Source organism: Lynx rufus, unplaced genomic scaffold (assembly GCF_022079265.1).
Source record: "Lynx rufus isolate CCGP_SWC_20201006 ecotype Redwood Valley unplaced genomic scaffold, mLynRuf1.p SCAF_9, whole genome shotgun sequence".
Classification (NCBI taxonomy): domain Eukaryota; kingdom Metazoa; phylum Chordata; class Mammalia; order Carnivora; family Felidae; genus Lynx; species Lynx rufus.
The window spans coordinates 107366411-107392031 of NW_025814897.1; the positions used below are offsets into that span (position 1 = coordinate 107366411).

At 48.3% G+C, this 25621-nt stretch overlaps 1 protein-coding gene and 1 pseudogene across 2 annotated transcripts in view; one reads left to right on the forward strand and one right to left on the reverse strand.

The window, feature by feature from the left end:
- LOC124504751 (phospholipase A and acyltransferase 3) overlaps positions 1-25621 on the reverse strand; it is a 37648-nt gene that overhangs the window by 1560 nt on the left and 10467 nt on the right. For both annotated transcript variants that reach the window (XM_047070265.1, XM_047070266.1), the window contains exons 3-4: positions 14911-15013; positions 7066-7334 (exon numbers count right to left, since the gene is read on the reverse strand). In XM_047070265.1, coding sequence (XP_046926221.1) covers positions 7066-7334; positions 14911-15013 — 372 coding nt within the window. The remainder of the gene's footprint in view (positions 1-7065; positions 7335-14910; positions 15014-25621) is intronic.
- On the forward strand, positions 11491-12176 carry LOC124504993 (peroxiredoxin-1-like; annotated as a pseudogene).

A 25621-nucleotide genomic window follows, 5' to 3' on the forward strand; every position in this document is an offset into this window, starting at 1 on the left:
CCTCAGGAAAGATCACCTATTGGCAATGTCAAATACCTCCGGAAACAGGAGAGAGAGCTCTGCGGCTAGGTCCCCGGACCCCTCCTTAACCACAGCGGAAGTCTGAAAGTTTATTCTCTGCAGACGGTGAAACAGAAGACTTGGGGGCCTTCTGGAAATCCAGAAGCACACATGAGGATGTGCCCAAAACAAGGGACGGAGAGACCAGAAACATGCTAAAGGTGAGACCCTTGGCCCTCCTGGCCCTCTCTGCTCCCAGAACTTGACCCATCACACACGAGTCAGGAAAACTTTCCTGGGGAATCTGACCAGCCCAAGTAGAAACAAAAGATACCAATACGAAGATTCCCCAACAGACTGTCCACCTATGTCACCCAGAAGTGAAACTCAAAGTCAGCAAGCCACTGTCCCCTCTCAGTTCAACTCAGAATTTCCGTTCTGTAGGAAACCACCCACCCTGAGTCATGAGCATACGACCAGGATACCAGACATCTGAGGAAGACTCTGAAACAGGAGACAGAGAGCAAGACCAACAAAAAACAATCTGGGGAACCAGAAACCGTATCTATTTTTTTTAATAACGAGGTTTAGTTTTTTAAAGTTTATTCATTTATTTTGAGACAGAGAGAGAGCAGGGGAGGGGCAGAGAGAGAGAGAGGGAGAGGGAGAATCTCAAGCAGGCTCCACACTGTCAGCACGGAGCCTGATGTGGGGCTCGAACCCACGAACCGTGAGATCACGACCCAAGCTGAAATCAAGAGTCGGACGCTTAGCCGAATGAGCCACCCAGGCACCCAGAAACCGTATCTAGGAAAGAAAACATCTTTAAAAAATGATCGCCAGAGAATAAGAGGATGTACTGCATCCAATAAATAACACACGGTGCTATAACAAATAATAGAATATTGAGAGAATAAAAACAATTCTTAGAAAGCACAATGGAAATGACAGACTGAATAGAAAGTTTGAAAGATAGGGGCGCCTGGGTGGCGCAGTCGGTTAAGCGTCCGACTTCAGCCAGGTCACGATCTCGCGGTCCGGGAGTTCGAGCCCCGCGTCGGGCTCTGGGCTGATGGCTCAGAGCCTGGAGCCTGTTTCCGATTCTGTGTCTCCCTCTCTCTCTGCCCCTCCCCCGTTCATGCTCTGTCTCTCTCTGTCCCCAAAATAAATAAACGTTGAAAAAAAAAATTTAAAAAAAGAAAGTTTGAAAGATAAAGTTGAGGAAATCTCTCAGAAAAAAAGAATTTTTTTTTTAAAAGAGCAAAAAGATGAAGACAAAGAAAACAGAAGCCAAAGGAAACAAGAGGGAATAATCCAGGCAGGCCAATATCTGAATAATAGACGTTCCAGAAAGAGATAATACAGGAAACACAGAGGAGAATCAACAATGAAATTATCCATGGACTAAGGGAGGCAGGTTTTCAGATGGAAATGGTGTTCTGAGGCCCATCATGATGGATTAACGTAGACCCACCCGAAGGCACACGACTGTGAAATTTTAGAAAACTGGGTAAAGAGAGGCACTTGGGTGGCTCAGTGGGTTGAGCGTCCAACTCTTGATTTCAGCTCAGGTCATGATCCCAGGGTCGTGGGATCGAGCCCCCGCTTTGGGTTCTGGGCTGAGCACGGAGCCTGCTTGGAATTCTCTCTCCCTCTCTCCTTCTGCCCCTCTCCCCCACTAGTGCTCTCTCTCTCTCTTTCTCTCTCAATATTAAAAAATAATAATAATAAAGAAAATTGGGTAAAGAAAAGATACTCCAAATGCTAGCACAGGGAAGAAAAACAGGAAAGAGAGGAAAGATCAAGAGATCAAGAGTTGGGATCGCTTTAGATTTCTCCAAAGCAATTCCGGAAGCAAGAAGGCAATGGAATATTGCCTCCAAAATTCTAGAGTAAAACAATTTCTAAACTAGAAATTCCGTATCCAAACTATCAAACCAGGTGCAAGGATAAAACAAAATAATTCAGAAACGCAGGGTTTTCAAAAATGTACCTTCCATACATCCTTTTTCAAGAAGCTGCTAAAGAAGGTTCCCGCCAGAACAAGGTAGTAAACCACGAAAGAAGACACGAGGTGCAGAAGAGGGGGCGCTCCGGTACGAAAGTGGACCGAAGAGAATTTCTCCAGAATGATGGGGAGGGGAGATCCCCGGGACAACAGCCTTGTGCCAGCTGTAGAGAGTAACCGGGAGGCAGAAATATGGCCCCCTGAAGACGTCCATGTCCTAATTCCAGGGACCTGTGAGTATATTGTGCTACATGGCGAGAGAGAACTCAGAGTGCAGATAGAATTAGGTTGCTAGTCAACTTACCCTAAAAAGGGGAGCTAACCCTGGGTTACCCACGTGGGCTCCAAAGTGTAACCATGAAGTTCCTTACAAGATGGAAGAGGGCATCAGAAGAGTCAGCATCGTGCAACGTGAGAAAGGCTCAATCAACAATTGCTGATGTTGAACACGGAGGACGGGCTTCAAGCCGAGCAGCGCAGGAAGCCTCTAGAAGCCAGAAAAGGCAAGAAAATAGATTCTCTCCCGGAATCTCCAGAAAAGAACACAGCCCTGCTTCACCTTGATTTTAGCCCAGTGAAACCATTTTTAGACCTCTGACCTCCACAACGGTAAGGCAGTAACTCTGGGTTGTTTTAAGCTACTGAATTTGTGGTAATTTGTGACGGCAGCCAGGGGAAGCTTATACAGTAACCAAACCGGATAAGAGCGGTGTGCCTCAGCATCCCCGTTATCTCATGTACTGTCTTTCGAACCTAAAGCCACTTCTGAGGGACGTGGTCTACGTAAATTAAGAGAAAATCTGAGAAATAAGAAATGAAGAGATCATGGAACCAGGGTATCCGATCCAAGAGAAAGGCAAAGGAAATCCCAAGGAAGACAGCAAAGGGAAATCCTGGGGTAAAACCATGCGGTCAGCCAAGAGCCAACCAGCACTGACGGCAGAATGGCCATCTCGGGGATGCATGTGTCCAAAGAGAACATCCTAGAACTGATAGATTACTTGGACATGATTTCCCTTGTGGAGAACTGTACTGAGGGCTAATCAGACAGTGTGGGGAGAACTGACAATAGGTACAAGGAAAACTAAGCAATGAAAGGAGATAATAATTATCTTCGAGGAAAAAGGAAACCCTGGGGCACCTGGGGAGCTCCGTCGGTTAAGGGTCCAACTCTTGGTTTCAGCTCAGGTCGTGATCTCATGGTTCGTGAGTTCAAGGCCCATGTTGGGCTCCACGCTGTGACGTGGAGCCTGCTTGGAAGTCTCTCTCTCTCTCTCTCTCTCTCTCTCTCTCTCTCTCTCTCTCTCCCTCTCTCTCTGCCCCTCCCCCACTCTCTCTCTCTCTCTCTCCCCCTCTCTCTCTGCCCCTCCCCCGCTCTCTCTCTCTCTCTCTCTCAAAATAAATAAATAAACTTAGTTTTTAAAAATTTTTAAATAATGGGGAGCCTAGGTGGCTCAGTTGGTTAAGTGTCCAACTTCAGCTCAGGTCATGATGTCACGGTCGGTGAGCTCAAGCCCCGCGTCAGGCTCTGTGCTGACAGTTTGGAGCCTGGAGCTACTTCAGATTCTGTCTCCCTCTCCCTCTGTCCCTCCCCCATTCATGCCCTGTCTCTCTCTCTCTCTCTCTGTCTGTCTCAAAACTAAATAAACATTAAAATAATAAGAAGAAATATAATACAAGAAATTCAGAAATAGGTAAATGCCAAACTCAAAGAGAGAAGAGTGGCTGCTGGGGGGGATGGGGAGGAGTAGAGAGGTGTGGGGTAGGGTACCCTGAGCCCTGGTTGTCTTTACAAATTGTGTGCATGCATTACTTGGAAAGATTAAAAATTAAATTTCAAAGACTTCTCCAGAAACAACAACAACAAAAGACAAAAAAATAGAGGCAACCACAGTTAGCTCAGAAACCTGCCGCGAAACCCTTCTGCACCCACTTGGAATGCCGACGCCATGTCTACAAGACTTGAAAGGCAGGAAGGTGATGGGGAAGCCATCCCATAGGTGAGGCAAAGACTATGGGCATTTCAGGAAGACACACACGTGACATCCCAGCAAACAGCCACGGGAAAACGTCACTGATGCATCACACAGACAACTATGTGTTACACTGATCGAACAGAAGCATGTGGTTAAATGATTGCTGTTGTGATAGTCTGGCTTTGTGACGGGGCCACTGAGAGCTCCTGCACGCCTGCACGCGCGCGCGCGCGCGCACACACACACACACACACACACAGCTCAGATTCATCCTTCACTTTGTTGGAAACATTCCCCTTACCTCTGACCTCTGCCCTTCAACCTGGTTTGTCTCAAGTGCCTAAGAGTGCACTCAGCTTTGCTATTGGTGTTCCAGACGACAGGACTCTGTCTACCTCTAATAAGCTTTCAGGAATTAGATCTGCTGTCCCAGCTCTTTTTTCACCTCAACATTCAAGTCCATTTGATGTGCATAGCACTCTCCTTGTATAATTTGAGAACCCGACAGTCTGCCACTGAGCTGAAACATGGTGGCCATAGATGAGCTCTATGGACGTTAAGACCTTCGTTTCGGTGTCGATCAAAAGCCTCTGTTAGTGAGTGTTGAGGATGTACTCTGAAGCTTAGAAAACACCCCCAAGGGGCACCGGGGTGGCTCAGTCGGTTGCATGTCCAACTCTCGGTTCCTGCTCAGGTCATGATCTCATGGTTCATGGGTTGGAATCCCGCATTGGGCTCTGCAGTGACAGCACAGAGCCTGCTTGGGATTCTCTCTCTCTCCCTCTTTCTCTGCTCCTCCCCTGCTCTCTCTCTCTCAAAATAAATAAATACACATTAAAAAAGAAAAAAACACCCCCAACACAGAAGTCAGTTGCCCTAATGTACACTCCGGCTGCAGAGCCAATGTATCCAGTGGCCCTTTCCCCAGTTTCTTTCCCAGCTTCCAAGCCACCGTGTCCTCACAGTCACCGTTCCGCCCTTCACGTGTTATCAGGTGCAGCAGCAACACTGAAGGTAACAAAACTCAGCGGAAACAATTCAGATCAGCAAGAAACCGTGAGAAAGTTCGGCCTCTTCCCATTTCCAGCACTATCCAGGCGCAACTCTGGGGGCACGGGCTCCCGTGACAAAGCAAAGGGAGAGCCAGCCCTCCCTTCCGCTCACAGCCACTGTCCCCAGTGAAGACACAATGCCCCAAATCAGCAAAACTGTGCTTTTTCCCAGCGAAGGCAGGAAAAAGCATCATGAACAGGGATCAAGAAATCTCACCCACAAACCAAGTCAGGTGTTGAAGCAGAACCAGGGACAGCAAAGACCACGATTTTCGATCCTCGCTTTTATGCCAAGAAGTCCAATGAGGACAACGTGCCAAAAATTGCAGGAACAAAAAGGATGGAAACTATGAACTTGATACCCAAAACGAACACGCTTACCCAACACGGTCGACGATGCCCTTGCCGCCTAAGCTCACAGGCTGCCTGGATTGGATGCTGTGACTGCCCAAACTCCTACATGACCCCCTGGAGACAAGAACTTGGAGGTCTTCGATGGTGAAAAATATATACATCTTGGTGCCGCCCAGGCTTACGTGGGCCATAAAGGGACCCACCATAGCTGTGCGCGGTGTCAGGAAATACGCCCGCATCACTGACGTCACCAGCGTGGTACCCAGAACCGCCGTTCCCAGCAGCCAGAAGGCGTGACGACGGAGTCCGGATGAAGCTGCTGACCTGACATTTGCCTACAAGCCAACCTTTAGCCTTCCTCCTGGAGGAAATCCGGCATGGCCTTGTGACAGCTGTGCTTCTCTGTTATGGAACCTGCCCGAAAGCACTTGTCCCCAGCGTTTTCCTCGCTCAACGGATCTGTCCGGGTGGGACAAACAGTTTCAGATGATGCAGGAGGCACAACGCGCCCCCAGTTCTCTACAGAACCTCACAGAGTGAGGGCAAATGCTGAGGCAGCGGCTTCGGACAAAAGGTACTTTGTCAAGGAAAACCACAATAGCCTGACTGCGAGCGTGGTCCGTGAGGCATCAAAGGGTATCATCAAATGCAAGAAAGTGGTCTCTGGTTAGTTCTGATAGTGCACATTTTACGGGGGATGGGGTGGGGGTGGGGGGGCGGGTAGTGAAGCCTGAGAGAGTCAGCACTACGGCCACCACCGGGCATTTCCTAGTCGCGGGGCTGCTGGGTGAGCCCAGGCTCCGCGCTGAATTATGGGAGCTCTGATCACAAAAAAGGGCCACGTGGTGTGAGCACACACAGGTCTTCAAGGAGAACAGCATGAAACAGAAAAAGCTGTCCCTCGTTAGAAAGGCGAAGAAATCTGCCTTTTTGGTTTTTTTTTTAATTTTTTTTCAACGTTTATTTATTTTTGGGACAGAGAGAGACAGAGCATGAACGGGGGAGGGGCAGAGAGAGAGGGAGACACAGAATCAGAAACAGGCTCCAGGCTCTGAGCCATCAGCCCAGAGCCTGACGCGGGGCTCGAACTCCCGGACCGCGAGATCGTGACCTGGCTGAAGTCGGACGCTTAACCGACTGCGCCACCCAGGCGCCCCCCTTTTTGTTTTTTTAAGCGGACAGACTGAAATTCTGTTAGAGCACAGAAAATTAGCCGGTTAGACTACACGGCTCCCCCGCGCGAAGCCCCAGCATTATTCCTGGGCACAGGAAAATTCTACCGTGCGCTTTCTTCACTCTTAGCAAAGTTCTAAGTGGATAAAAGAAGAATAGTGTTGGGGCCCCTGGGTGGCTCAGGTCATGATCTCACGGTTCGTGAGTTCGAGCCCCGTGTCGGGCTCTGCGCGGACAGTGCGGAGCCTGCTTGGGTTTCTCCCTCTCTCTCTCTCTCCCTGCCCCTCCCCCACTTGTGCTCCCCTCTCTCAAAATAAATAAATAAACTTAAAAAAGAAAAAGAAGAAGGTTATTCAAAACACAGGATTCCATCAAGGCAGCGGCTGACGACGGCAGGGATTCTGCCTCTACCGCTTCATCGTCTTTGTGCCTGACGCCCAGCCACAGTCAGCTGAGGGAATGGCCCGGCTCCGGGGGACGGGGACACAGGCTGGGGACGCACCTGATCGCTGCGGGCGACTCCGTAGCGCAGCTCGTTCACAAAGTGCTCGCAGTTCTCACAGGGCAGCGAGTAGGGCAGCTCCTGGCCCACCAGCTGCTCCGCCCGCTGGACGATTTTGCTGGGAGGCAGCGGCGAGTACTTGTCATCGTGTTTGTTATTGACCTGGTACCTGTCTCTCCCGACCACGTCATCCAGCAGCTCTTTTTTCACCACGGCCTTCTCAGTCAGGGTGGACATGATGCTGGCCGCGCCCGCTCCCGCCATTTCACCTGAGGATTCACCAAGAGGAGACAGAGGGATCGGTCCCGGGCAGGCCCGTGGGGTCCGTCCACAGGCCCTTGGCACCATCCACAAGAGCGTGAGCAGATGTGGGAGGGAAGGGGGAGCAGGGCCAGACACCTGCTGTGTGGCTTTGGAGAAGGTACTTGCGGTCTCTGGGCCCCGGTTTCCTTACCTGAAATGTGGAGTGGTCAAGTTTCGGGATTTGTTGTGATTTTTTTTTTTTTTTTTTTTTTTGGACCCAGAGAAGCTGACCTTCTACACCCCGTGACTCCTCAGGGGCCCTGTTGGCTGTGCAAATATGGGCCCTGAGCACAGCCATCTCCCTAGGGGAATAGAGTATGACCCTTCTGGGAGTCCAGCAGGGATGCGCTCCCGAGACAAATACAAGGCTGATTACTGCAGAAAAGGTGGATCTGTAGCTCCCAGACTTCTGGAAGCGGTTCCTCGAGACGTGGCGCCAGGGAGGCCCACTGGGTGCACTGGCACGGCCCCGGCCGAGGCTGAGGGACTGGAAGGGACACCAAAGCTCCAGAAATTAAACTGCCTGTGGAATATTACTCAGCCACAAAAAAGGATGAGGTCTTGCTATTTGCAACCACACGGGTGGAGCTTGAGGGTATTAACGCGAAGCGAAAGAAGTCAGACGGGGAAAGATGGATACCGTATAATTTCACTTACATGTGGAACTTAAAAAACGAAACAAATGACTAAAGAAATAAACGAAAAGCAGAAACAGACCCATAAGACAGAGAATGAAACGGTGGTCGCCAGAGGGGAAGGAGCAGGGGTGGGGTGGGAGTGGGAGGTACAGGCTTCCAGTTACGGGGTGAGGAAGTCATGGGGATAAAAGGCACAGCACAGGGAGTGTCATTAGGGATGTCGTAGTAGCCTCTTATGGGGGCGGATGGCGTCTAGACTTGCGGTGAGCACAGCGGAATGGGCAGACTTGTCCCTTCACTGCACACCTGAAGCTAATGCAACATCATGTGTCAACTATACTTTAATTTAAAAAAAATAGGGGCGCCTGCGTGGCTCAGTCGGTTAAGCATCCAACTTCGGCTCAGGTCATGATCTTGCGGTCTGTGGGTTCGGGCCCTGCGTCGGGCTCTGTGCCGACAGCTCAGAGCCTGGAGCCTGCTTCAGATTCCGTGTCTCCCTCTCTCTCTGCCCCTCCCTCCCTCCCTCTCTCAAAAATAAACATTAGACATTTTTAAAACCATAAAACTGCCTCAAAGAAAGGCAGTCTAGGGTCAATACAAGGACCAGGAGGGTGGGGAGGGGAGGCTGATGTCAGCACAGAGACTGGCCATCTCCCCCCAAGGCGGCCAACCTACACAGTGCGAGCGTGCTTTGCGTACGACAGCTGAAAAAGCGGGTGCACACCAAAGAGGTGGACCCCGGAGGGACCCAGTCTCTCTCAGAGGGCCTCTGTGGCCCTGCTGGGATCGGATCTCCAAGGCTCCTCCTGGCAGGGGACGCACCGTGTTAGGCTGGGCAGGAACTGTCTTCCACTGTGACACCGTGTGACAGCAACAAGCAATGCCAGGAGGGGCTGATCAGATTCCAGGTCCTACGCTGCTTGGGCTTTCCAAAGAGGACTAAACCCCTCTGCCCTGAGTAGAATCCTGAGAATTTAGAAAACCAGGGGAGTTCAGACTGGCTACCAATAGGGCAGGAGGTGTTTGAGGGAGCCATTGGAGTAAATAAAAGAGGTGGGTACCCTGGTGGGTGGTACAACAGGGCCCTGGCTGACAATGAGACTCATTCTGGCCCCATCGCTGAGTGGTCCCGACCTGTCACTTCATTTTGCTGAGCCAACACAGTGGGAGTCCCCAGATACATACCAAAACTGACACCCAAACACACATCGTAATTTAAGTGTCCTTTTCAAAGGATTAATTTCTGTTTTTAAAGTCAGTCCATTAAAGGGGCGCCTGGTGGCTCAGCCGGTCAAGCGTCGGACTTCGGCTCAGGTCATGATCTCACGGATCGTGAGTTCGAGCCCCACGTCAAGCTGTGCGCTGACGGCTCGGAGCCTGGAGCCTGCTTCCGATTCTGTGTCTCCCTCTCTCTCTGTCCCTCCCCTGCTCGCGCGTTCTGTCTCTCAAAAATAAACATTAAAAAAATTTTTTTAAGTTAGCCATTAAAGAAAATATTAATTAAGTGGGATGCCTGGGTGGCTCAGTCAGCTGAGCATCTGACTCTTGATTTTTTGCTCAGGTCACGATCTCATGGTGTGTGGGATTGAGCCCTGCGTCAGGCTCTGTGCTGACAGCAGGGAGCCTGCTTGGGATTCTCTCTCCCTCTCCCTCTCTCTCTCTCTCTCTCTGTCCCTTCCCTCTTCATGCTCTCTCTCTCAACATAAATAAACTCAAAAACAAATCTTTCTTTAAAAAAAGAAAATATTAATTAAGCAATCATAGAAAGGGCACATGCGTATGGCACACATTTGATGACCGAATTGGGGGAAATATCAGACTGGGCAGTATAACATCATGGTTAAAGGCCCAGAATGGAGAGTCAGACAGCCAGAGTTCACCTCCCACCTCTACCTCTATCTGCTGTGTGACCTTGGGCAAGGTGCTTAACTTCTCAGAGTCTCCAATTCCTTGTAGAACAGAGACGATAACAGCCCTCTCTGTCCCTACTGTACCGCAGTGGGGGCTGCAAGGATGATCAGACCTGGCCATGTAAGGTGACTTCTCTGGTGCCTGGAACAGGGGGAGTGCCCAGCAAGTGTCAGCTATCACTATCATTAGGGTCGTTCTCCATGCTTCCTTCCAACTCTGATTTCTACCATTTCCTGAGTAGCATGAGGTCAGTCCTGACCTATCTGGCAAGATTCCTGCGTAGCTCTCATGAGAAGATACACGTGGAAGCAACTTTTCCCATTAAAGGAGCATCACCCACCCAATGACCCGTGACACACACCTGTCCCCAGGATCCCTGCCATGCCCTCCCCTGTCTCCTGTCCACCAGGTACATCCACTGTGCAATCAGGCAACATGGACGCCCTCCTGTGTGTCGGGCCTTGTCCAAGGTGCTGGAGACAGTGGCATGAACTGGACAGGGTGCCTCCCCTCAAGTGGCTCACATTGCAGTGAGAGGACTCACCCCGATAAGGAGCAAATACACAAAATCAGGTACTTCTAGGTAGTGAAAATGCTCTGGATTAGATTAGGTGAAATATTACAGGAGATGATGACTAGGAGAGGATTACAGGAGAGGGGAGCCTTGGGAAGGGGAGGTCCACCCCAGGGAATGGGCGTCGAGTGGAGCCTGGAATGATGGGGGCAAGGCAGCTGTGCTGAGATCCAGGAAGGAGCATCACATGCAAAAGGAAGGGCAAGGGCAAGGGCCTCCAGAAGGAAGAGTGTGGTATGCTCCAGAGGCTGCAGGGAGGCCGGTGTGGCTGCAATCCAGAGACCCAGGAGGAGGGGAGAGAAAGATGAGGGTCAGAGAGGCAAGCAGAGGCCAGACCACACCGGACCTCATGGGCCACAGTATAAACTTTGAGTCTTATTCTATGTGTCATGGAAAAGCCGATCAAGAATTTGGGGGTGGCTGGGTGGCTCAGTCAGTTAGGCCTCCGACTTCAGTTCAGGTGAGTTCGAGCCCCACATCAGGCTCTCTGCTGTCAGCGCAGAGCCTGCTTCGGACCCTCTGTCTCTCTCTCTCTGCCCCTCCCCTGTTCATTCGCACTCTCTCTCTTGCTCTCTCTCAAAAATAAACATTAAAAAAAAAGGATTGGGGCACCTGGGTGGCTCAGTCAGTTAAGCATCTGACTTCAGCTCAGGTCATGATCTCGCGGTTCGTGAGTTCGAGCCCCACATCGGGCTCTGTGCTGACAGCTCAGAGCCTGGAGCCTGCTTTGGATTCTGTGTCCCGCACCCCCCTTTCTGCCCCTCCCCTGCTCATGCTCTGTCTCTCTCTCACAAAAATGAATAAACTTAAAACAAATTAAAAAAAAAAAAAGAATTTTAAGGGGCATCTTCTTCCCAACTGGTCTTTGGCACGTTGTCTCAGAGCTGGTGAGAAGCACTCCCACACCCCGGTTGGCACTTTCTCCTCATCCTCCCCCCCTCCCGGGGACCTGCCCTACTCAACGTAGGGTGCCCTGAAGGGGGAGGCATCCAGGTGAGCTCTGGTGCTCGAGAGTGGTTAGGGGCAGATAGCAAGATGGCTTCAGGAAATGCCAAAACTGGGCACCCTGCCCCCAAGTACAAAGCCACGGCCGTTATGCCAGATGACCAGTTCAAAGGCATCAGCCTCTCTGACCACAAAGGAAAATCTACGCTGTGTTCTTCTTCTACTCTCTTGTCTTTTCACCTTCGCGTTCCGCACGGAGATCTTTGCTGTCAGTGACAGGACGGGAGAATGTAAGAAACTCGATTGCAAGTGATTGGTGCCTCTGTGGACTCTCATTTCTGTCGTGAATCCACACACCCAGGACTGGGACCCAGGTATCACACCCCTAGGGTACCATCGCTCAGGACAATGGAGTCTTCAAGGCTGATGAAGGCATCTCGTTCAGGGGCCTCTTTATCATTGATCATGAAGGAATCCTTCGGCACATCATGTGAATGACCTCCCTGTCGGCCGCTCTGTGGATGAGACTCTGAGACTAGTTCAGGCCTCCCAGTTTACTGACAAGCAAGGGGGGAGTGGGCCCAGCTGGCTGAAAGCCTGACAGTGATACAGTCAAGCCCGATGTCCAGAAGGGCAAAGAATAATTCTCTAAGCAGAGGCAAGCGCTGGGTCATTTTCGGGCCGGGCTGCAGTGGGCGGCCATGAAAACAAAACCTCTTTTGTACTATTGTCATGCTTAAAACACAAGACTTTAGATTTGGTACTGGGATAGGACAGGCCTTTCCTGCAGGGGCTGGGGAGGCCAGCCTTTCTTCCTCGGGCCAGCCTTCCTTCCTTTCTTCCTGGTCACAGCTCAGGCTGTGCTATGGGGCAGGCCAACTGATCTGCACGGTAGTGGGGCATCGCTTTTGATCTTTTGTTGTTTCTATTAAACTTGAACTGAGAGGGGGGAGGAATTTTAAGGAGAGAAGTCACATAATCAGATTTATACTTTAGAATGATCATGCTGGCTGCCCAGGGAAGGAGGGACGGACCACAAGCGGGCGAGAGGCAGAGAGACCAGCCGGAAGCTTCAGATGAGAGAATGGTAGCTTACCCCAGGGCACGACAGTGGAGACGGTGAGAAGTGATCAGACCCGGGGTCTGTCTTGGAGATAAAGGCAACCAGCTTTCCCGGTGGATCAGATGCGGGGTGAAAAGGATTGAGGGTGACGCCTGGATTTTGGGCTCCAGAAGCTGGGTAGTGCCATCCACTGGAGACTTTCAGGACATGTCAAGTTCAATGTGCCAACTGGACACCCAAGTGGAGATGCCAAGTGGTCAAGAGGCTATATACAAGGCTGAAGCTGAGCGGGGAGGCCTAAGCTGCGGGTATGGGCTTAGGAAACATCCACCAATAGAAAGTGCTGGAAGCCAGGGGCCCGAGGAGGTCACCTGGGGAGAGTAAGGATGAGGGATATGGGACAGGATGAAGAACCCACACAGGAGACCATGAAAGGAGGGCCCAGTGAGAGAGGAAGAAAGACGGGTGCTGGGTGAAGACCAGAGAGAGGTTGCTCGTGTCAAATGCTGCAGAGAAGCCTCGTAAGTTTTGACGAGAAAATGGACCTTTAGCTTTGTCAAGATGTGAAAGGTCTTTCAGTAGCTGTGAGAAGGGCTACCTCGGGAGGGGGCTAAACAAAGAGACAGCCCAGTGGAGGGAACCGAAGAGGGACGGGCAAGTGAAGAAGCGTTGCTGGCCATGGTAGACAATCAAAGATTTGCTCTACAGGGAGTTATCTAGAGAAGACATGGGGAGGGCGGGGGAGCATTGTTCATTTCATCAACAGAGCTATTACCGTGGTTTCTATGCCAGTTGGAATAACCTAGTAGAGAGGGGGACCATGATAATACAGGAGGTGAGGAATTTGAGGAGCAAAGTGCTCATGAAAGTAAGAGAGGGGGTCTAGGACCCCCATGCAGAGGCTGGCCTTTTAAACCTTAGGACAGGGGCACTTTTTGCATTTTAGCAGAAGAAAAGGCAGATGATATGGGTGCAGATATTGGGGGTTTTGGTTCACCAGGGCTGGGGAAGATGACCTATACTCTGGTTACTTCTGGTTTCTCTGTAATTACAGGGTGAGGCCATTATTTAGAGGAAGGGGGAGGGTGGGGGCAAAAGACTTGTCCAAGAATGTCCACAGCAACTGTGTTCACAGCAGCCGAACACTGGAACCAATCCAATGTCCGTCAGCGGGAGAACGGATAGCAAACCAACGTGTATTCACATAACAGAAAACACCCAGCAATGATAAAGAACTTGCTCCTCACAAGCCGATGACTCTCACGGGCTGAAGGAAAGAAGCCAGACACAAAGGAGCACAGACTATGCAGCTCTTCTGACATGAAGGTCTAGAGCAGGCAAAACTGATTTATGGCAAGAGAAGCTACAATAGCGATCGTCCCTGGGGGTGGGGGTGGGGCAGTGATAAGAGGGAGCCTCTTAGGGTAGGGGAAATGTTCCAGATCTTGGTCTGGGTCACTGTCACACAGATGGAGACTTTTTTTTTTTTTTAATTCACTGACTATACGCTTTACTATGTTTCTGTACTTTACTATATTTATGTTATACCTCAGTTTAAGCGAAAAAAAAAAGTGTAAGAAAAGTGATGGGGGACCGTCACGACGATTCTCCCGGTGAAGTGTTCTTAGCCTCAGTTTACAGAAAAGGAAACCGAGACTGAAGACTAGAAACTAGGTTCGCCACCAAACCTGCTGCCCAAAAGCCCATGCTCTCTCAGGGAGCTTTACACTTAAGAGTTGAATGTGTTGGGGTGCCTGGGTGGCTCAGTCGGTTGAGCGTCCGACTTCGGCTCAGGTCATGATCTCACGGTCCGTGAGTTTGAGCCCCGTGTCGGGCTCCGTGCTGACAGCTCAGAGCCTGGAGCCTGTTTCAGATTCTGTGTCTCCCTCGCTCTGCCCCTTTCCCGCTCGTGCTCTGTCTCTCTCTGTCTCAAAAATAAATAAACGTTAAAAAAAAAAAAGAAAAAGAGTTGAATGTGTTCTGGGCGCCTGCATGGCTCAGTCAGTTGAGCATCCAACTCTTGATTTTGGCTCAGGTCATGATCCCAGGGTTGTGGGATCAAGCCCCATGTCAGGCTCTGCACTAAATTCAGAGCCTGTTTGGGATTCTCTCTCTCTCCCTCTCTGTCTGCCCCTGTCCCCTGCTCACATTCTCTCTCTCTCTCTCAAAACAAAAACAAAAACAAAACACAAAAGCAGAGCCACCCCCTTGGAAGCCCACCTCAGCCCCTATAGGGAACCCTTAGGGTCCCAAGGGGCAGAGTTTGAAAACCATTGCCTCACACCAGATTGCCTCCCCGCAGCACTCAGGAACCAGCCACCAGGCGGGGAGCTGAGGTCACCTGTTACCCACAGCCGCCCATCTCCCTCTCCTCCCAGCCCCAGCACAGCGGAGGCCCTCAGCGCCCTTACTTGGGGGTGCCAGGTGGACCACGTATCCATCGCCAACGTAGATGGCCCAGTGTCTGTAGAAAGGGCGGAAAATCTCAATCAGGTCTCCAACTTTGGGCTCTGGCTGCAAAATCAAGAACAGGGCTGTTAGAGGTGGTACAAGTGAGACCTTGGAACCAGGTAGCAGAGGCTGGGGTCCCTTGCCAGAGGCTGTCAAATTGGGAGGGTGTCTCTTAGGTACTCCGCAACCTGGCCTTGGGCCTGACCAAGAATTGGTATGTCTCTGGAAGTAATGTCCTCCCAGCTGCTCATCCCAATGACGAGTGGCTGCGTGTGTGTGTGTGTGTGTGTGTGTGTGTGTGAATGTTAGTATATGAATAAAGGAAACTTCTTTCTCCTGTACACTATACTCACACCAACACTTCTAACACCAGATATGTGGTTTTTCCACACCAAGCCATTCGATCCTCGATGGAAATGGACTGGATGTCGTACAATTTACCCCGATTCTGACACTCACTGCCCAGAGTTAACACCGGCCCCACGGGTTAAGGGCTCAGTCCCCCAAGGCTGCCCCCCGCCAACTCCACTTCAGCTGCCAGTCACAAATCCTGGGTGTCACCTGTGCTTCTGACCAGCCAGCTATAAATCAGGGGTTCCCATATCCCCCTCCTCAGGTTCTGTAATTTGCTAGAATGGCTCACAGAACTCAGGAACCATTCACTTACTAGATCACCGGTTTGTTATAAAGAATGCAACTCAGAACAGCCAGATGGCCGAGACGCGCCACACCCGGAAGGCATGTGGGACGCACACAGCTGTCCGGGGTGCCACTCTCCCAGCACCTCCCTGTGTTCACCAACCCAGAAGCTCTCCGAACCCCTTAGGTTAGGGTCCTCACGGAGGCTGTGTTAGTTACACAGGCATGATTGATTCATTCATGGGTCCTTAGTGATGATCTCGCCCTCCAGCCTCTCTCCCCTCCCAGGAGGTCGGAGGTGGGGCTGAAATTTCCAGCCCTCTAATCAGGTCAGTTCCTCCAGCTCTGAACTCTCATCACCTCATGAGCAGAAACTCCAGTGCGGGTGGAAGGGGCTTGTTAAGAATAATGAAAGATTCTCCTCTCTCTCCTGTCAGTCAGGAAATTACAAGGGTTTTAGAAGCCTCGTGCCAGGAACTGGGGACAAAAACCCAAAATTATACTTCTTACTGCCTCACGAGGAGTGCGCGCAGGGGTGAGTGGGTGCGCGTGTGCCAGGGAAATGCCACTGGGAGCCCTACCCTGCTGGGGCGCATGGGGCAGAGCCGGAGAAAACTTCAGAGAGGTTCGAGATCACTTGCCTTAGCATTATTGAGGGACCAGCAACAGACCCTATGCTAAGTGCTGGGGGTGGGAGCATTCGATTTGGACCAGAATCAGGGGTGACAAGTTTCTCTGGTCCAAGCCAATCTTAAATCTCTTTAATGAGCAAGGAAAATCCCTTTAGTCTTCAGCGAGTGAAGGATCTGGGGGGGTGGGGGAGCCTTTGGCCTGCTTGCCCTTGGTGGGCAGACCCACGGGGGCTCGCCCACATTCCACCGCCAAGCTCCACGGACCTGACAGAGATTTCATCAAGGATGTGATGGGGAGGACTCACCCTTGCATGGCCTCCCTGGGGATAAAAACAAAGGTTAGTGGGACTAGCCAATCACAACTCCACAAGCCCTACGAAGCAAGGTCAATGGCAAGTTCATTTCTATTTATACAAACATTAAAACTGCAAATAACTATTACATATGACGGGAAAAAAATCTTTTCACAGAAACGTCATGGATAAATCATGTTCTCTTCTGCAGTGATTGTAAATAGTCTGCCAAAAAGAAGGCTCCCCGACCTTACTGGGAACCTACTTCGGAACAATGGACAATGGTTGCAATTTATGAATCCCACTTGTTTTCCAGAATAAAAGAAAAAAAATGTATTGTGTATGGTTTGGTGAGAGTTAGGGGGTCTTCAGAAATCCCCCAAAGGGAGTTTAGCTGGGGGTCCCCATGAATAAGCAAGGACATGAAGACAAGGCAGGGATCCAACCCTCAGGAAGCCCACCGACTACAACAGGAGACAGTTTGACCATCAGTAATAAGATGTCAGGCAATGAGCAGTTGGTGGGTATGCAGACCCGAGGAGCTCACTGTGTTCCAGACAAATACCAGTGAAAGGAGGTCTACACATAGAAGGATGCCTGAAAAAAAATTTTTTTATTGCAATGACAAAAATATCTACAAAGAAATTCAAACCTTATAACCGTAAACATCAAAAGGTAACAGAGCGGCAAAAGCCTGGTGCTCAGTAAAGGAAGCCATACCCAAAAAGCAGTGCAATGTATTAGCCCACGTATGTCTCGTTCCAGAAAAGCCGTCATTATAGGAGAGAAAAACGATCCGTGATTGCCAGGGGCCAGGAGTGGGGAGAGGAGTGGACAACAAAGGGGCAGGAGGGAGGAACAAACTTTCTGTAATGTTCTGTATCTGATGGTGGTGACAGCTATGCAGTCATGTGTGTTGGTGAAAACTCATAGAAATGAACGCTAAAGGGGCGCCTGGCCGGCTCAGTTGTGGAGGGAGTGGCTCTTGATTCAGGGTTGTGAGTTCAAGCCCCACGTTGGGTGGAGAGATTGCTAAAACAAATAAACTTTTTTTAAAACCAGAACTATTAGGGGCGCCTGGGTGGCTCAGTCAGTTAAGCGGCTGACGTCAGCTCAGGTCATGATCTCGCAGTCTGAGTTTGAGCCCCGGGTCGGGCTGTGTGCTGAGAGCTCAGAGCCTGGAGCCTGCTTCGGATTCTGTGTCTCCCTCTCTCTCTGCCCCTTCCCTGCTTGCTCTCTGTCTCTGTTTCTCTCTCTCTCTCTCTCTCTCTCTCTCTCTGAAAAATAATAAACATTAAAAACATGTATTAAAAAAAACTAAAATTATTAAAGAAAAGAAAGGGGACGCCTGAGTGGCTCAGTCGTTAAGAATCTGACTTTGTGACACAAGAACAGACACTCAGATCCATGGAACAGAATAGAGAACCCAGAAATGGACCCACAAATGTATGGCCAACTAATCTTTGACAAAGCAGGAAAGAATGGAATAAAGACAGTCTCTTCAGCAAGTGGTGCTGGGAAAACTGGACAGCGACATGCAGAAGAATGAACCTGGACCACTTTCTTACACCAGACACAAAAATAAACTCAAAATGGATGAAAGGCCTCAGTGTAAGACAGGAAGCCATCCAAATCCTCAAGGAGAAAGCAGGCAAAAACCTCTTTGACCTTGGCCACAGCAACTTCTAACTCAACACGTCTCCGGAGGCAAGGGAAATAAAAGCAAAAATGAACTACTGGGAACCTCAGCAAAATAAAAAGCTTCTGTACAGCGAAGGAAACACTCAGCAAAACTAAAAGGCAACTGACAGAATGGGAGAAGATACTTGCAAATGACATATCAGATACAGGGTTAGTATCCAAAATCTACAAAGAACTTCTCAAACTCAACACCCAAAAAACAAATAATCCAGTGAAGAAACAGGCAACTGACATGAATAGACACTTTGCCAAAGAAGACATCCAGATGGCCAACCAACACATGAAAAAATGCTCCACATCGCTCATCATCAGGGAAATACAAATCAAAACCACAATGAAATAGCACCTCACACCTGTCAGAATGGCTAACATGAACAACTGAGGCAACAACAGATGTTGGTGAGGATGTGGAGGAAGAGGATCTCTTTTGCATCGTTGGTGTGAATAAAAGCTGGTGCAGCCACTCTGGAAAACAGTATCATTTTCTAAAAATAGAACTACCCTACGACCCAGCAATTGCACTACAAGGGATACAGGTGTGCTGTTTCGAAGGGACACATGCACCCCCATGTTTATAGCAGCACGATCGACAATAGCCAAAGTATGGAAAGAGCCCAAATGTCCATCGATGGATGAATGGATAAAGAAGATGTGGGGTATATATACAATGGAGTATTACTCGGCAGTCAAAAAGAATGAAATCTTGCCATTTGCAACTATGTGGATGGAACTGGAGGGTATTCCGCTAAGCGAAATTAGTCAAAGAAAGACAAATATCATATGACTTCACTCATGTAAGGAATTTAAGATACAAAACAGATGAGCATAAGGGAAGGGAAGCAAAAATAATTTAAAAACAGGGAGGAGGACAAAACAGAAGAGACTCATAAATATGTAGAACAAACCAAGGGTTATTGGAGGGGTGGTGGGAGGGGGGATGGACTAAATGGGTCAGGGGCATTAAGGAATCTACTCCTGAAATCATTGTTGCACTATATGCTAACTAATTTGGATGTAAATTTTTAAAAATAAAAAATAAAATTAAAAAAAATAAATTGCAAATACTTTCTAAATAAAAAAAAAAAAGAATCTGACTTTGGCTCAGGTCATGATCTCACAGTTCGTGAGTTCAAGTCTTACATCAAGCCCTGCTTTGGGTGAACACAAGCCCCACTTCAGGTAAAACATGAGCTCTGGGTGAGCCCCACTTCTCTCTCTCTCTCTCTCTCTCTCTCTGTCTTTATGTCCCTTAGGGGATTCTTTCTCTCTCTCTGCCCCTCGTTCACTTGTGCCCTCTCTCTAAATAAATGAATAAATAAGAATTTTAAAAGAGAGGAATGCTAAAAAGGATCAATTAGACCTCAATTTTTAAAACAGATTTTATTTTTTTTAATGTTTATTTATTTATTTTTGAGAGAGAAAGCACGAGCACAGGAGAGGGGAAGAAGGCAGCAAGAGAGGAAGAGAGAGAATCCCAAGTAGGCTCCAAGCTGTCAGCAGAGAGCCTGATGCAGGGCTCAAACCCACAAATCATGAGATCACGACTTGAGCCAAAATCAAGAGCCAGCAGCTTAACCAACTGAGCCACCCAGGCGTCCCCAAACACAAAATTTTTTAAATGAATAAAAAAATTAATGTTAATGGATGTCTAAAGTTTGAAGGAAAAAAGTTTTTATTTTTTAAAATCTGCAATCATGGGGCACCTGGGTAGCTCAGTCGGTTAAGCATCCGGCTTCAGCTCAGGTCATGATCTCACAGTTCGTGAGTTCAAGCCTCGCGTCGGGCTCCGGGCCGACAGCTCGGAGCCTGGAGCCTGCTTCGGATTCTGTCTCCCTCTCTCTTTGCTCCTCCCCCACTTGCATTCTGTCTCTCTCTCTCTCAAAATAAAATAAATAAATAAATAAATAAACAAATAAGCATTAAAATACACAAGCAAATTGCCTGCCCCTTATAGGAGCAGATGGTACCTATTTCCAAATATGCACAAGGCCAATACATAATAGCACCCAAGGACACTTCTTTTTAAAAATGAAGTGAAAGGTGGCGGACTCACCTGTGGAGCCCTGTGCACCAGTTTCTAACTAGTGCAAAGACTCGGTGTTCACATGGCAACAAGGATGATCTTTTAGATACAGAGCTAAGTGGAAAAATGAGAATAGCTCTGCCACCCAACACCGTTTATATAGATTAAAGGTACCCACACGCACACCAATGATACGCATCTTAAAAGAACCATACCCGCAAAGATCGTTTTAAAAAACCAACAAGAAGGGCGCCTGGGTGGCTCAGTCGGTTAAGCATCTGACTCTTGGTTTCAGCTCAGGTCATGATCCCCATGGTTCATGGGTTCAAGCCCCACATAGGGCTCTGCACTGACAGCACGGAGCCTGCTTGGAATTTTCTCTCTCCTTCTCTCTCACTCTGCCCCTCCCCTGCTCGTTCTCTCTCTCTCTCTCTCTGCCCCTCCCCTGCTCGTTCTCTCTCTCTCTCTCTCTCAGAACAAACAAATAAATAAATAAATATTTTTTTAATAAAAAATAAAAAACCAACAAAAACAAGAACAGAATCATGTGGACTAAGGAACACACATTAAATACATCAGGATCCCAGCCGTTGGAAAGGGATGAGGATATAAGGGAACCCAAAGAAACCAAAACAAAAAAACCCACAAGAGAAGGGCGGCGGGGGGGGGAGAGGGCCTTACAGGGACCAGCCAGGACAGGATGCCATGAACTAAGAATATGAATGACTTCACCCTCTGTCATAAAATCTAACTAGAGAAACAATAACTTCATGAAACACACAAGCCAACTGAGCTGAATCCAAGTTAAGAACTCAAGGAATCATGTTATAAAATCAGATGTATGAGCACGACAATCCCAGCGCCAAATTTGTGCCTGTGCTTATCTTTGTATGCAAGCTAAGAATGTTTCTTTAAGTGGTTGGGGGAAAAGTCAAAAGAAGAATGATGTTCTGTGACACATGAAATTGCATGAAATTCAAACTTCAGGGTCCATAAAATTTTATTGGCACACAGCCACACCCACTCATTTACATATTGTCTGGGGTTGCTTTCTCTCTACGGCAGGTGAGTTGAGGGGTTGCAACGGAGACCCCATGATCTGCAAACCGTAAAATCGTCACTATCTGAGCTTTACAGAAAAAGTTTGCCAACTCCTGTTATAAAAGGATGGGTAGTGAGGTAGCTGGGTGGCTCAGTCAGTTGAGTGCCCAACTCTTGGTTTCTGCTCAGGTCATGATCCCGTGGCTTTGTGGGCTCTAGCCCCACATCGGGCTCTGTGCTAGCGGTGTGGAGCCCGCTTGGGATTCCCTCTCTCCCTCTCCCTCTCTCTCTGCCCCTCCCCCACTGGTGCTGTCTCTGTCTCTCTCAAATCAAATAAATAAACTTTAAACAAAAGGATCGGTAGTGATGTCTCCCTCACTCAGTTTGATCCACATTCTGGGGGATCTGTTTGTCAGCTGGTTCTTCCTCCAGGAACAAGTGGCCAACAGGGAGCATCAGGTAGAGAGCTACCTCGGGGTGCCTGGGTGGTTCAGTCGGTTGAGCATCCGACTTCCGTTCAGGTCACGATCTCGCGGTTTTTGAGTTCAAGCCCCGCGTCGGGCTCTGTGCTAACAGCTCGGAGCCTGGAGCCTGCTTCGGATTCTGTGTCTCCCTCTCTCTCTGCCCCTCCCCCACTCACGATCTCTCTTTCTTTTTCCCTCTCTCTCTTTCTCTCTCTCAAAAAATAACCATTTAAAAATTTTTTTTCTTTTGAAAAGCAAGAGAGCTACCTCTCCAGGGCTGGACTCCTGGGATTCCCCAGCACACACGGTAACCAGGGTTCTACTGCACAACGCAGGCGGAAACAATGGCAAAGCTGAGACTCTGTGCCCATGGGATTTCAGAACAAAAAGTCTTTATCCTTCCCACAAAAACAGAGTTACAAAGAGCTGCATAACAGCCATTTTCCTTAGCAAGCAAACCGAGGAACAATTTCTGGCCTCCGAAATTATCGGAAAAACAACCTACATAATCATCAACAAGAACCAATTAGATAAATTATCCTGCATCCACCTGCCCATGTGCACATACAGCCATTGGAGAAAACAAGGTAGATTTATATGAGCTGACGTGGAACTAATTGTAAAAGTATGTTGAAGACATGATTATCCCATTTTTTCCCTAAAATACATTTTTGTATATTTATAAGCAAAATGCACTGTATATACTATGCATGATCTGGGAAAAACAGACCAAATTGTTGTGTATTATTTACAGTGGGGGTTGGGCTTCAGAGACTTTCAACATTTTTTAAATGTTCTTTATTTATTTTGAGAGAGATGGGGGGCGGGGAGGGAGAATATGAGTGGGAGAGAGGCAAAGAAGGGAGAGAGAGAGAATCCCAAGCAGCCTCCATGCCATCAGCGCAGAGCTCGACGCAAGACTCAATCTCACAAACCCGGAGAGCATGACCTGAGCTGAAATCGAGAGTCAGATGCTTAACCAACTGAGTCACCCAGGTGCCCCTGAGTTACTTGTATAATAAAAACTTTTTAAGATTTTTAGATGGGGGGGAAAAATCCCTCATGTTGATGAGCTTGCAGTTTTTAATTGGAAAAGGTGGCTAATATCTGTCACCAAAATCCCTTGAAATCATCTCCCATCTGGAACCTGTAAATATGACCATGTTAATGATGTTTAAAAATCAGTAACACTTTAGGGGCACCTGGGTGGCGCAGTCGGTTAAGCGTCCGACTTCAGCCAGGTCACGATCTCGCGGTCCGTGAGTTCGAGCCCCGCGTCGGGCTCTGGGCTGATGGCTCAGAGCCTGGAGCCTGTTTCTGATTCTGTGTCTCCCTCTCTCTCTGCCCCTCCCCCATTCATGCTCTGTCTCTCTCTGTCCCAAAAATAAATAAACGTTGAAAAAAAAAATTTTTTTTAAATCAGTAACACTTCAATATAAGATATAAAAACATAAATTTTAAACTAATATTGAGGGATAGGTATCATCTTAGAATCAAGACCCACTAGGAATAAAAGCCAAAGAAAAAGGCACAAAGGAAAAGATAAAAAGGTTTTTAAACGTTTTAAAAATGTTAAAGGTCTTATTATTAAAAGTTTCTAGGGGCGCCTGGGTGGCTCAGTCGGTTGAGCATCCAACTTCAGCTCAGGTCATGATCTCAACAGTTTGTGGGTTCAAACCCCACGTCGGGCTCTGTGCCGACAGCTCAGAGCCTGGAGCCTGCTTGGGATTCTGTGTCTCCCTCTCTCTCTGCCCCTCCCCCACTCACACTCTGTGTGTGTGTGTGTGTGTGTGTGTGTGTGTGTGTGTGTGTCTCAAAAATAAATAAACATTAAAAAAAATTTTTTTTAAGTTTTCTACCACTGCCTGCTATGTTCAGACTCCCTTTTAAGGGAAAATGATTGCCCACAACCCCAGCTGCCCAGGCAAACAGATTTCATTCCATGTGACCACTGCCTCCCACATCAGCCAGCCGGACCCGAAGCAGGCATGGGCCCGAAAATTCCTCGCCCTATGATCCTCCGTGATAAGTGAAGCTGGTTGTCGCTTGCACTCTCCCTCTTGCTCTGACTCAAAGATCTGAACCAAGAAATGGAGGTGGGGGGAGGGGGATAGCTTTCTGGCAGTGGGGGCTAACACTGAAAAGTCATGATGTAGAGGAAGCAAGAGAGACTGCAGGGACCATGGGCCAAACCAAGGGTGAGAGGAGAGAATGCCAACTCTGGTCAAATAGAAGATGCTTTGACAAATCAAGAATGGCTAGTGCGTCACGTGCATGGGGACGTACTAACTCCAGCAACCGAGGGGCCTGCGACGACCTTGATCCTGAACTGCCTCCCAGCTCCCTGGGAGACCTAGCCTTATTATAGCTCAAGTTCTTAGATTTTCACGAGAATCCTCCTACCTCTCCACCTGTGTCCTTAAATTAAAAACTTCTTTACCTAAGCTGGCGTAAGTGGGCTGCTTGTTACTTCTAGCCAAAAGAGCGAGACCAGCACATTCTATGCATTGAAACAATACCACAAATGACCACGATCAGCTGGAAGAAAATGACAGAAAAACAGATAAATATCTTTAATATATAAAGAGTTTTTACGAACCAATAAAAAAGATTTAAATATCAAACTAGGAAAAAATGGACAAAGAGCATGATAAAGAATTTAAAAAGGAGATATACATATTACCATTAACACAAACACATTCTAGTATCACTATCTCACGAGTGGTCAAATAAATGTAAACTAAAAACTGGCTTTTGGGGGAATTAAAATACTGATATTATGGGGCGCCTGGGTGGCGCAGTCGGTTGAGCGTCCGACTTCAGCCAGGTCACGATCTCACGGTCCGTGGGTTCGAGCCCCGCGTCGGGCTCTGTGCTGACGGCTCAGAGCCTGGAGCCTGTTTCCGATTCTGTGTCTCCCTCTCTCTCTGCCCCTCCCCCGTTCATGCTCTGTCTCTCTCTGTCCCAAAAATAAATAAACGTTGAAAAAAAAAAATTTAAAAAAATTAAAAAAAAAAAAAAATACTGATATTATGTTTTTATTATTTTTTTAATGTTTATGTGTTTTTGAGAGAGACAGAGTGTGAGTGGGGGTGGAACAGAGGGAGACACAGAATCTGAAGCAGGCTCCAGGCTCTGAGCTGTCAGCACAGAGTCTGACGCAGGGCTTAAACTCACAAACCATGATGTCATGACCTGAGCCAAAGTCAGATGTTCAACCGACTGAGCCACCCAGGCGCCCCTAAAATACTAATATTAAATATAAGAAAAGATACAAGTAAACACATACCCTCATTCGCTGCTGATGGGAATACAAATTAGTGCAACTTTTCTGAAGGGTAATTTGGCAATTTGTATCACTAACCTTAAAAATATTCATACTCTTTGACCCAGTTTCTACTTGGAGACCAGATCTTAAGCAAATCATCTGAAATATCCACAAAAGATGTCCATTCCAAAGTTACATCTAATGACAAAACATTGGATATGTAAAAATCCTACATAAAGAGCTTCTTTAATTCTTGCCATATTTATATACGAGGATACTACATGTTATGTTGTAAAGATTTATTTTAAAGGAATACTTAATGCGCCTGGGTGGCTTAGTCAGTTAAGAATCTGACTTTGGCTCAGGTCATGATCTCACAGTTGGTGAGTTCGAGCCCCACATCAGGCTCTGTGCTGACAGCTCAGAGCCTGGAGCCTGCTTGGGATTCTGTGTCTCCCTCTCTCTCTGCCCCTTCCCTGCTCATGCTCTGTCTGTCTCTCTCAAAAATAAGTAAAAATTAAAACAATTTTTAAAAAGAATACTTAATGACAAGAAATGCCCTTTCATATTAGTTAATGAAAAGCCTTATACAAAATAGTATATACTTTTA